General features: G+C 31.9%; 1 protein-coding gene across 1 annotated transcript; it reads left to right on the forward strand.

Moving 5' to 3' along the window:
- Positions 1 to 349: 349 nt before the first annotated feature.
- Positions 350 to 12,844, forward strand: LOC126888269 (uncharacterized). Its single transcript, XM_050656377.1, has 2 exons — positions 350 to 500; positions 9,563 to 12,844. The coding sequence occupies exon 2, from the start codon at positions 9,564 to 9,566 to the stop codon at positions 12,717 to 12,719; it is 3,156 nt and encodes a 1,051-aa protein (XP_050512334.1). The 5' UTR covers positions 350 to 500; position 9,563; the 3' UTR covers positions 12,720 to 12,844.
- The last annotated feature ends 238 nt before the right edge of the window (positions 12,845 to 13,082 follow it).

Here is a 13,082-nt window from a genome sequence, read left to right on the forward strand (position 1 = left end):
TTTTTTTATTAAAGAAAATTACCGCATCCACCAACAGGTTATTAGCGGCATTACTTGATAAACAAAGGTTAACAATTATTTTAACAAGTAAAAAAAATAACTAGATTTGATACAAAATATTGATAGATATTAGATAGTTGAGTAAGTCTTTTACTGGACAGTTTTCTCCTAATAAAGCTAGTAGAGTGTTTGGTAGATTGTTCATTGAACGTTCACGTTGATATTTTGGACAAGTGTGTAACTATTGAATTGCTGCAAGGATAAATTCTTTTAACTGCTTACACAAATGCAAATCGTTTTCCCAAAACCCAAAATCGCGATTCCGAGATTTTTGTTACTCACAAATCTTTCCCAAATCCTTTCGAAACGACGACCCTGAAATTTCTAATTAATTCTTGTTTGTAACTGGTTATCAACACAAGTATTTAAAATAAAACCCCATCGATTTTTTTGCTCTTAACTGTTTGCAACTTCAAGTGGTGTTCTTGAAGGAGCGAAAGGTGAGTGAAAATTTTGTTAATACTTTTTTATCATATTTTTTATCAAGTGTGTAGTGGATTTCGGATATTTTGCGAAAGTGTTTGTGTGTTTCGAGGTACGGGATTCAATATCTGCGGTCAAACTACGTCATAGAAAAGATAACTTGAGATTTATTTTTCATTTTCGAGGATGGATTTTACACGTAGATTTTATACTATGCTTATTATTATTTAGTTTTTCTTTAAGGTACTAGTACACTTTAGAAGACCAAAAATAATCATTTTTTTCAAGAACTTTTTTCTCAGAACCTGTATTAAAAATGCACGTAAAACTTTTTACATATCAATATCTAACTCTTATAGAGTACAAGAAATATATCTTTTTTCATTTATGCACGTGTAATAATATTGTAAAGGGCGCAAAAGTCGAGGCCTCGAAAAATGATGGCGGACAGTTAATCTCAGGATTGGGATATCTGAAATAAAAAAATCGTACTGCATTTGAAAAAGGGAGGTTTCTTACGTGACAGGTTACCACAATTTGACCAAAAAATAAAAAATAAATATTTTTTAACCATTAAAAACTGAAGAAAAACGGGCGATTTTTTCACAATTTTTTTCAAACCGTAAAATCTTATTTTTACGGAATTTTTCACTAACGGTGGTAAATTTTCACGTAAGATACCTTCCTTTTTCAAATGCCGTACGATTTTTTTTATTTCAGAGATCCCAATCCTGAGATTAACTGTCCGCCATCGGAACTACTTTTTTTCGAGGCCTCGACTTTGGCGCCCTCTACAATATCAGTGTACGTGCATAAATGAAAAAAGATATATTTTTTGTATTTTCTAAGAGTTAGATATTATTATGTAAAAAGTTTTATGTTCATTTTTAATAAGGGTTCTGAGAAAAAAAATCTTGAAAAAATGCTTATTTTTGGTCTTCTAAAGTGTACTAGTACCTTAAATACGGATTATAGAGGAATCAAGGTTTATTACAGGTGTAACTTGACCTATATTGAATTTATAAATCTACGTTTTAGCGCAGTCTTTCAAAAAGTAGATAAATATGTTTTTAATAGTTGGTTGTTTACATATACTAATACACGAGTACTATAATCTAAAAGTCTCTTTGTTTACTTCTATATTAGGCCAGGGTAATAGGACAAAAATATACCCTGTTCGTGACACTTCAACAGCCAGGGTATTGAAGCGTTTTTTTGACCTATAAGAACAAATTATAACTATTTCCTGCGTAGGATCTGGCGGCCATTTTTATTTATAAACAATCTAGTTTCAAAAAACGGCCTTTTTCCTTTTTTTTCAAATTAATGGAAGACAGTAAATCTTATGGTTTTCTTAGTACAGACATCTTCGAGAGAATGGAAAAAGCTTTAAAACGGCGTATTACAAAGTTTAATACACTGATTTATTGTTAATATAATTTCGAAAAAAAGTCAAAAATTCAAAAAAACTAATTTCGCAATAACTATTGTAAAAATAGGTGTACAGCTTTGAAATTTTTGACAAATGAGGATTCTTTGGTGCTTAATATATGTGACAAAAATTTCAAAGCGATTCAATAAATTATTTAAATTTTAATCAAATTGTTTATCCCAGAGAGCTTTTTGCAATAACATCAGAAAACAATAATAGTAGGACCATTTTGTAGGTGTCAAATGAAATAGCATAAACTAAACTTTCAAATTGGTTTAAAAAAAGTGAATAAAAAATGCATTTATTAGTAATAAATAATTATGCAAAAGTATCGTCAAGTTGTCCTTTTTGAATAACCTTTTTCAAAAAAATCTATTTTTACCGTTTTTTAGGTGCACAACTACCAAGTAATGTTACGTATATGATAATTGATGAAAAATTGTAATAAATATATATAATTTATTATATAAAAAAATAAAAAGCTTATAAAGAAAAATTTAACATACTTTTGCATAATTATTTATTACTAATAAATGCATTTTTTATTCACTTTTTTTCTAAACCAATTGACAGCTGTAGAGCTGTCAAAGCTGACAGAGCTTATGCTCTGTCATTTGACACCTGTAGAATGGTTCTGACAATATTTTTTTCTGGCTTATATTATTGCAAAAAAAGTAATCTGGGATAAACAATTTAAACAAAAGTTAAGCAATTGAATGAATCGCTTTTGTTACATATTAAGCACCAAAGAACCCTCATTTGACAAAAATTTCAAAGCTGTACACTTATTTTTACAATAGTTATTGCGAAATTAGTTTTTTGAAATTTCGACCTTTTTTCGCAATTATATTAACAATAATTGAGTGTATTAAACTTTGTAATACGACATTTAAAAGCTTTTTCCATTTTCTCGAAGATGTTTGTACTAAGAAAACTAAATAAGTCTTACTATTTTCAATTATTTTGAAAAAAAGTGAAAAAAGACCGTTTTTTTACACTAAATTGTTTATAAATAAAAATGGCCACCAGATCCTACGCAGGAAATAGTTACAATTTGTTCTTATATGTATTACCTGTCCAGTAGCGTACTGATAGATCCGCGGGCCCTGGTTCCAGTAGGGATGCGGGCTCCCCTCCCAATAAAAACACACATTGTATATCAAAAGTTTTTAATAAGCATTAGATATAAATCATCATATATTTATAAAAACTTAAACTAATTTAAATCAGTAAATTAATATTAATCCTATCGTTTTTCATACTGACATGACTGATCACTTTATTCCAGCTGTTTTTATAAATAATGAAACTCAAAAATTTTCTACATCTAAATCTCCAGTCATAATTAAAAACCTTAATATCGAAAAACTAAAACAGCTTTTAAGAAATGAACAAAATAGATTCTCAAATTATGATACATTTATAAATAAGTTAATTAATTACATACAAACCCCTATGCAAATGTCTGGTTTTATTATTATCTAACTGTGTAACACACTGACCAATTTTATCAATATTTTGATTTGGTTGATAATTTATAAAATATTGTTGAAATTCAAGATTTAAATGTTTTGGCCAATTCCCTATATCGCTAGGAAAAGAGTTACTTACATTGTTGTTTTCTATAGTAGATCAGGTGAAGTCGCTTGAAAATCAATAGTGGAGTCATCATTTTCTTTGATTGCAACTCGCCCTTCATCACATAATTTATTTTCACTATCTCTTAATTTTTTGCTTTTTTTCGTTTTTCACTGCCACTTAAATGTTTGTAACTCATGATAATAACGAAACGATTACTTAGTAAAGAAAAATAAGTTTTTAAGAAATTTAATAAAACGACTCAATAATTAATGGATAGATTAAATTGACATAATTTAAAAATCACAGATCTGAAAAATAACGTGGACAAGCAATACTTTATCTTTGCAGAAAATGGCATCAAAATCTACCTAACTATTAAATTTAAAAGTTCATTTTGAAACAATATTTATGACAAAACGTGACAATACCTGTTGTTGGTGTTACCTCTTGTTAATCCTTCGGAGTGGTGTCTAACAAATTTGCCTATTGATATTGATGCCGACGTTGCCGACAAGGCAATCTACCAACCCTTATTGCATTTTTATGATCACAACGTTTTATGGTTTATGAATATAAGAATATAACTCTTATTGTTCATTTCATGTATATTTCCTGTTCGTAAAAAGAAATAACTTTCAAAATTTATTTTGTTTTTGCAATAAAAATTTTCTTTTGATGATCTTTTCGGGCCCCATTAAATTGCAGGCCCGAGGAAGGGGCCCCAAGGGCCTAGTGGTAAAATAAGCCCTAATTCTTCGTTTTTATTTAAAAGTATTGTACCTACACAAAAATTATTTTTTTATGCCGTTACATTTTCTAGTATGTACTTGTGTAGTTTAAAATGCCCCTATCAAATTAGAAAAAAAGGAGCAAAAATCGGGTTAGAGCGGGCCCTGGTTCCGCGGAACTCGCGGAACCATGCTCAGTACGCCACTGTACCTGTCGAAAAAACGCTTCAGTACCCTGGCTGTTGAAGTGTCATGAAAAAAACCTTATTAGCCTGGACTATATCGATACTATTGATCTATATCATGATCAGTTGTTTGTTTCTTTCTTCTTTTTCATGTGCCTCATCCTTTAAGGATATTGGTGATCATCATGGCCCGTTTTACTCTGTCTGCAGCGATTCTGAAGAGTTCTATTGCTGTTTTTCCACTACGCTGCTTTAATTTTTTCAACCAGGATGTGCGTCCTGTCCCCGGTTCTCTTTTTCCTTTCACTTTCTCTTGTATAACTAACCGCATCCACTCACATTTTTCATTTCTTAATATGTGGTCAAACAGCTCATTTTTCTTTCCTTCATAGCGTTGCATATTTCTTTTTTTTTCTTCTTTCTTAATATTTCCATGTTCATTACGTGTTGTGTCCATGATATTTTCCACATTCTTCGATAACACCACATCTCAAAGCTGGCAAGTGTCTTTTCAGTTGCGTCCGTAATTGTCCAGGCTTCAACTCCATATAAAAGGAAAGAGAATACGTAGCATCTCAGTACTCTAGTTCTAATTTCTATTCCCAGTTCTCCGTTGCATAATAATGTTTTCATCTTATTGAAAGCCCTTCTGGCCATCTCAATGTGTCGTTTTATTTCGAGGCAGCGGTCTCATTGTTCATTTAGCTCACAACCACAACCCAAATAATTTATGGTATGTATCTGGGTACTTTCTCTAAAGCTGTTCGTTTAACGTAGATTTTTTCGTCTTGAACTTTGTTCTTTTTCTTCTTCTTTTTTGTATAGACATGACTCTGTCTGTTTTTTCAATGTGCCTCTAGTAAGTTGTCGTTCCATCGTTTTCGTGGTCTTCGTTGTCTAGAATAAAAATTGCTTATTATTTTTGTATAATGATTTCAAATCTACAATAAAAAATGGGGATTCCTATTTAATATGTTAATGCTACTTCCCATCCCTTGGGGTGGAGTGGGGAGACGTGTTTGGTGTCACTTGAGAGATTTTTGAAAAATATCAAACAAGTTTTTTTCAGTTTTTCGACTTCGGCGAAATATTCGACTGGCCCATTACTTTTGACACACCCGATATATGTAATAGACCAGGAAGGATCTGTTTTTAGGTGGATGTGAGAGGTGGCATTCGGATTTTTGCGGATAAAGTTAGATGATAACTTCGTTAATAATAATTGACTTATGCTCCTTCTTAAATATGCCCGGAACATTAATAAAAAAAATAAAATATTTAAAAATTTCAAAAAATTTTGTCTTTTTTTACTTTCTTTGCTTGTAACTTTAAAAAGATTCATTTTGGAACAAAGTCGTATAGGAATAAAACAAAGATAATTAAATTTTATATCAGATACGATTGGTTAAAATATCTTAATTTAACACCCTTGCTGCAAAATAGCAATAAATATAAAAATAAGGAGGCAAAACAAGCCTGTCCTTTTTCAATGTTTTTCCATCACTTAGGTTACACTTGGAACCTTCCTAATTCGCTTAGAAAATTTTTGTAATGTGATAAAACCGTCCACCAAATTTCACTAAAATTGACTTACTAGATTTGCATAATAATATTGCAATCTAAACTTTTTTTAAAAAATTAAAATTTTTTAAAATCTTGCACAACAAAAACTAGAACATACAAAGATTTGTCAATTTTTTTACGTATAAAGAAGCACTCCACCTATCTAATGCACTTTACAGAATTTAAATTGGATTATTTAAGCAGCCTCAGCAATGTGTTAAAGTTATAAACAATTTTTTGGCTTATAAACAAATTACTGCTGTGTCCAGGAGGTGGTGCTACGGGCTCGTTTATTTAAATGGACTTACCCAAGTTTTTTTATGTATTTTGACCCGTAGAACACGAATTTTTTGGGTAACAGTTGATCCGAATGTCGATAAGATTGTTATAAACAAAGAACTTGAGGAATTACATAACATCGATTTTTCGCAATATAAAACATTTTTTGTATTTCTTGGGTAATTCTAAGCAAAAAATGTTCTTACAAGTTTTTTCGTAGGATGCATAGTTTTCGAGATAAACGCGGTGGAACATTAAAAAAATCGAAATGCAATTTTTGAACGAGAATAATATTTGATTAAAAAATAAAATAGCAATTCTGCTGACAGCATTTGAAAGTTTAAGTCAAATTATACCGGTTTTAATTATTTGCTTTGCTAAAAATTAATTTTTTTATTATTAAACAAAAGTATTTGTTTATAAGCCAAAAAATTGTTTATACTTTTAAAACATTGCTGAGGCCCCTTAAATAATCCGATTTTAATTCTGTAAAGTGTATTAGACAGGTAGAGCACCTCAACTTCTAAACGGTTTACATTTTGTTCAGAAAGATTTTAAAAATTTGAACTTTTTTAAAAACATTTATATTGCAAATTTATTATGCAAAATCTATTAGGTCGATTTTAATGAAATTTGGTAGACCATTTAAGTAAGTTATAAGAATTTTCTAAGCAAATTACTAAGGTTCTAAGTGCCACCAAAGTGGTTAAGAAACGTTGAATAACAACAGGCGTATTTTGCCCCCTTATTTTGTATTTATTGCTATATTGCAGAAAAGGTAATACCTTAAGACATTTTTGACCAGTCGTATATCATACAAAATTCAATTATATTTATTTTATTTCTGTACGACTTTGTTTCAAAACGAACCGTTTTAAAGTTATAAGCAAAGAAAATAGAAAAAAATCGATGTTTTTCGAAATTTTTAAATATTTTAATTTTTTTTAGTAATGTTCCGGGTATATTTGAGAAGGAGCATAAGTCGATTATAATTACTGAAGGCATCACCTAACTTTACCTGCAAAAATCCGAATGCCACCTCTCACATCTAAAAATACATTTTTTTTACAAATTAGTCCTGTCTATAATGCTTGTTCATTTTGCGAACGTAGTGTATTATCTAAAAATATCGCGTTATTTTCCTGGACTAATACCGCCTCAGTTTTCGTCTGAATAGGAAACATTTTAAAAATAATTGTTCCTTTAATATTGATAAAAATATAAACTTACTTGTTAATTAATTTTTGGTAACGGGTTTCATGATAACATAACGTCCGTGAAATTGGATCGTCGGACATCATTCACGATAAATAATATCCTTAATTTAACAACTTGCTGATAGGAATGTCTAGGATACAACCCTATCGTTCGGAAGTCTATTTGTAACAGTGCTTCCATTCCATACGGAAAAACATTAGTCAGATTGGAAAATTTAAAAGTATATAATATAGTCTTTTGAGTCCCTTTTACTTTTCCGTATCGGGACTGACACGTCTTTTCACGTATGTACAAATCGCACCTTCAGTAATATAAGGGCCTAACGGCCTAACTCAAAATTTGTGTAAACTGTGATTTTAAATGATATGGGCACAAAATGAAATTCTCTACCGGTTAGCGCTGACAGAGAGATAAAAAGCACATTAAATGGTTCAGTCAGTAAGCATATTTTTGTGCCTCTCTCTTACTCTCCCGCCCACCTCTTGTTTTACTGCTACAAGGTAGCAATCGGTAACAATTCTTTCTATAACGAATATCCTGGTGAGTTTGTGTTTTAACATTTTGTATTATATAGAACAGTTTTTAGTTGACCCGTTATATTATAAAAAATATAATAAATAAATAATAGATCGCTATTTTTCATAAACAGTGACAGAGCGTTCATAATATAAGGGATCAAACTTCAAGAGTTCCTTATTTCTGTTATGTTTTTTTTGTAATATATGGGACTAGCTTGAAAGTATTTTTTCCATTACATGTAATTAATGTAATTTCTTTATATTATTATTTTTTATATTGGCTATTTATAGTCCGTCCACTATAACTTTTCCCATGCGGTACGATTCATTTTCAATCAAATTAAGTCAAAACAGAAAGTGAAACGTACGCCGATGTGTGTAGTATATGGTATACAGTATACAAAATGTATATACACATCGAAACCAGAATCTTTAAACGCAATTTCCCAACAATCTGCTTTTTTGAATTGTGCCTCTATATTACTGAGGGTGCGAAATGTTGACCATTGTTTCTTATTATATTATGTTAATCTGCTTGCTGCTGCTATTGTTTTTCCATCATTTTGAATGATTCGCGACTGCTGTATTCCAATCTTTCTCTAGGTCTTCCTCTATTTCTTTTGTTTTATATCCTGGCTTCCCATATTTTCATCACCCATATGTAATATTTCATTTTTTACATGCATTTTATCTCTAGGACTTGTATCTTACTCTTTAGTTTTCTTGTTAATATCCACGATTCGCAGCTGTATGTCTATATCAGTATATTAATGGTTTTAATTACAGTTAAATTGATTTTCTTTGTAATTTATTTCTTGTTTAAGAAATTATTTTTTATTTGATGGAATAGTTTTGATGTTTAACTAGTTCTCTATTCAATATCTTTGGCCTGTCTTCCGTTATTTTCAATTGTGATGTCGTAAGTATTGGAAATGGTTCACATGTTCTATTTCTTCTCCATTAATTTGTATTGTCTTTGTTTAATAGATACATATGTATTTATTGATCTTCATACCATGTTTACACAATGTGTTATTCCACGCCTGCAGTTAATTTGGAAAGTCTTCTTCTTTTTGTGACATAACAACTACGTCATCTACAAATTCACATTCCGAAATACTTACACACTTTGGAGATTTCTGTATCCTATATATAATTTCTTTAATTTTGATGTACAATCTTTCATGATTTTATCCATAAAGATGTTGAAGACCCGTTTTGTGCTTCATTTAAGTTTGTTTTTGTAAGTGGTGTTTCTGAGCCTTTATGCTAGTATTGTTTCATATACCTTGAGTAAAAAGAGAGCATTTCATAAACCTTGAGAGGTAGTTCTTACAATCTTTGGGGTCTCCCTTTTTATATATTGGCAATGTTAGTCCTACCTCTCAGTCCTTCGGTGTTGTTTCTGGTTTACATACTTCTTTGAATATTTCGGTATAAACAATAATTGTTGCATATCTTTTATTAAAGTATACAACAAGAGTATAAAGAGTAATTATCTTCTTCTTTATCAACAATTAATATACATGTTATATTTATCTTTATTAATTACTTATAGTACTTTTATTATTTCAGAATGAAGCAACTACTGTTTGTCTTAGTTTCCGTAGCCATTTACGGCACCCTAGAAGCCGCAAACTGTGCAAGACCCAACCTCAACCGTGCCAATGTCTATATCTACAGTTCAATAGGAAAAGTCCCAGTCAGAGTCAGCAGATGCCTCTTCAACGACACCAAGGACGCCTACTCCGACATCTCAGACAACTGTGTAAAAGCTTTCCAATCCGGAACCTTCATCGACAAATGGCAGGATAAGAACATACTTGCTGAGAAAGGTTCTCCAATCGTATTGGAAGAGTACGTTTCCAAGGCTGATTTGGTGAAAAACGAAATTTCTCTGAGAACAGGCAAGATTTGCAGGTACGATAGAGGTTTCTGTTATGATCCAACTGAAACCAACACTTATGCTGTCGTTTGGGAAATCCTCGACAAGTCCAAAGTTCAATGTCCTAATCAACTCTTTAAGGTATTCCAAGGAGATGTTGATTTCTGGGAATTCAAGCAACAAGGTCTCAACTATTTGTTCCATTACGATGCGCTTGAGGACAAAGCTTTTTACTTGAGCTTAGAGAACAGAGCCCAATGTCAAGATACAGATGTTTGGTACACCGAAGAAGGTTACATTGTGTCCACTAAGCCACTTAAATCTAAAGATATGGAATCCAAAGGATTGGCTCTGAGAACCAAAGGAGGAGTTAAAGGAGGTGTTAAGGGAGGAGCCATAAAAGCAGGAGCTAGCGTAAGTCATGATTACTTCACTGTCAGAACCAAAAAAATTGTAAGTGAAAACATTTTAAAACATTGTGACATCAAATCTCTATCATTTGAAGAATTGATTGAAGCCGTCGATTCAGACTACCTACAAAACCCCCACAACTTGCATCTTATTTTGGAACGGTACTACAACCTTATTATGGACACAAAACAGGAAGTTATCGAACTTATCTATAAAGAAAGTACAGTAAACATTACAAAAGAATTAAAACAACAACTTATTATTCTGCAAGAGCTTTTAGAAAAAACTCGCGTGGAGGTTACTCAAATCCAAGAAACTCTTCTTGCTGCTGGCGATCTCAAAGGAATAAGAATTGATGTAGATACTTTGGCTAAACAAATTGCCTTATTATTGAAGACAAACGAACACTACGATGAAATCATTAAAGAAATTTATGAATCTATTAAAAAGAACACTGTTTTGATCAACGATCAAAGTAAAGAAATTACAACTCTCTATGAGAAAGTGGAAAAAATCCAACAAATTATAAACACACAACTCCCTGAATTTATCACAAAACAAGAGGTGTACGAAAAGATCACACAAATAGAACAAGATTTTCATGGAAAGCTCAGAGATTTAGCCATGAATGTAACCATGCTCATTATGGAAGGTGGCGGCGGCGGCTCTGGTGGTGTGAGAGGAGGACCAAAAGCAAAAGAAGAACTTGAAGGACTTGTTCTTGAGAAACTAAAAACTTTCAAACTTGATGAACTAGAATCAAAAATTGACAGGCTTTCAGAAAAGATTCAATTAGAATTAAACCAATACAGATATGAATCGTATAGTAACTCAACTCTCTTAGAGGAAAGAATTTTGAAGAAGCTTGCCGACTTGGAGGCCAAAAACAAACCAATTTTAGACAGGTTGAATAAGTATGAAGAACAAATCAACAATTTGTTTAGCGAAGTCAGTGTTATTAAAGAAACTGCTGAACACTTTAAAGAATCTGTAGAAAAAGTTTTTAAAGAATTTGACTCCAAACATGAAAGTATTTTGAAAACTTTTGAGGACTATGACAAACTTATTAATCAAGTCAGAAGTGACTTAAAAGTATTGAGTGAGAAGGAAATTGACTTTACTCCAGCTATTGAAAAAGCGAAACAGTTGCTCCAAGAAGCACTTAAGTCAAGAGACATTCGTCTTGAAACCTTAGAAACTCTTGCTGTTAAATTGGGAGACAGTGTTGAAAAGAGCGAACAAGAGTTTGATAACGTAGAAAATCAAATTAAAGGCCTCCAGGAATCTTTAAGTCGTATCGACAGAGTTAAAGAAGAAATTTCAGAAGTTATTGATAGAAAATCAGCTCAATGCGAAAAGAATCTTTCTGAGTTGAAGGAAATTGTAGAACAAATATCTGCAAAACGCGATCAAACAGACAAAGATCTTCAAGCCAGTAAAGAAGCTTCAAAAACAAGGATAGACGAAGTTTACGAAGAATGTAGGTCTTCAATTGACCATATTAATGCCACTTTAGGAGAAGACAGACAATTAATTGACCAAATACAAAGTGAAGATACCAGGATCAACGGTGTTATTGATAATTTAAAGAAAGAAATCGGAGGCCACAAGGACTCTATTTCAAAACTTGAAAGCCTCATAACAGAAAAGAGTTTTGCGTGTGAAGCTAAAGGCAAGCAAAACCGTGAGCTTATTGATGAATTGAAGAAAAAGGTAACTGAATTGTACGAGATCGTTAAAAAACAAGAGGATCTGATTCTCGAATTAAAGAAATCAACTGAAAAAGCTTCCTTTACTAAAGGAGGTACTAAGGGTGGTACTAAAGGTGGTACTAAAGGTGGTACTAAAGGAGGATACGGTCAACAATCTCAAACTAGCCAAGACTTCGATTACGAGAGTGAATGGAACAATGGTCAAAAGATTGTCTCACAACAAACATCTGATGATTGGGAACAACAAAACCAACAATTCGGTGGAAGTGACAGCTACGTTAAAACTACAAAGACTGTTGTTCATTCTTCGATACCTGACCACAGCCACATTCACAAACAAACCACACATAACTCCCATTCCCACTCCTCGATAGAAGAGACTGACGTCAACTTGATTATCGAAAGACAAGAAGGTGAAATCACTCACTTAAGAACAGTCCTTGCCAACGCTCATGTCGCTCTGGATGCTCATGAGCATAGAATTGATGACTTAGAACTTAGGATTGATCAATTATTGCACAAACTTGCTCATGTACAAAAAGATCTAGAAGGTGATATCCATACCATGGATATCAGAGTTGATGAAGTACACGAAGAACTTGTGCATTTGGAGAGTGACTTAAGAGGTTCAATTGCAGGATGCTGCCATCAAAATCACGGACAGCTGGTTAGTCATTCGAACATGAAGACATATACTAGTAGTTACTCCGGCAGGAAACATTAAAACCTTTTAACTGAATTCATTGAAATATTTTTAACATTTTCACTTTAAACAATTATTATTTATTTGTTAAGGTTCCATTCTAGTGATATTTTTATATAAATGTATAATAAATCTTGACAAAAAACAACTTATTTTATTTGGTGAAAGTTTACAAGTCCTATATCTCCTTTAAATGTCTACAAAACGTATTTTCTGTGCTTTGTGTTTAATTTCCCTCTTTCCCTATATGCAAAAGATGTTAGGTATTTATTTTTTAATTAGTCCAGAAAGCAACTGCGCATCCGCTAGGGAAAATATTCTAATTCGTATTTTTTGCACAATCTTACTCAAAGAGGATTCCTTTTAACAAATTTGCATGTTGCC

This window comes from Diabrotica virgifera, chromosome 7, assembly GCF_917563875.1.
Source record: "Diabrotica virgifera virgifera chromosome 7, PGI_DIABVI_V3a".
Classification (NCBI taxonomy): domain Eukaryota; kingdom Metazoa; phylum Arthropoda; class Insecta; order Coleoptera; family Chrysomelidae; genus Diabrotica; species Diabrotica virgifera.

What these genes read in the sequence shown, in the direction of transcription:
- LOC126888269 (XM_050656377.1), top strand. Translation starts at nt 9,564, where the DNA reads ATGAAGCAACTACTGTTTGTCTTAGTTTCCGTAGCCATTTACGGCACC.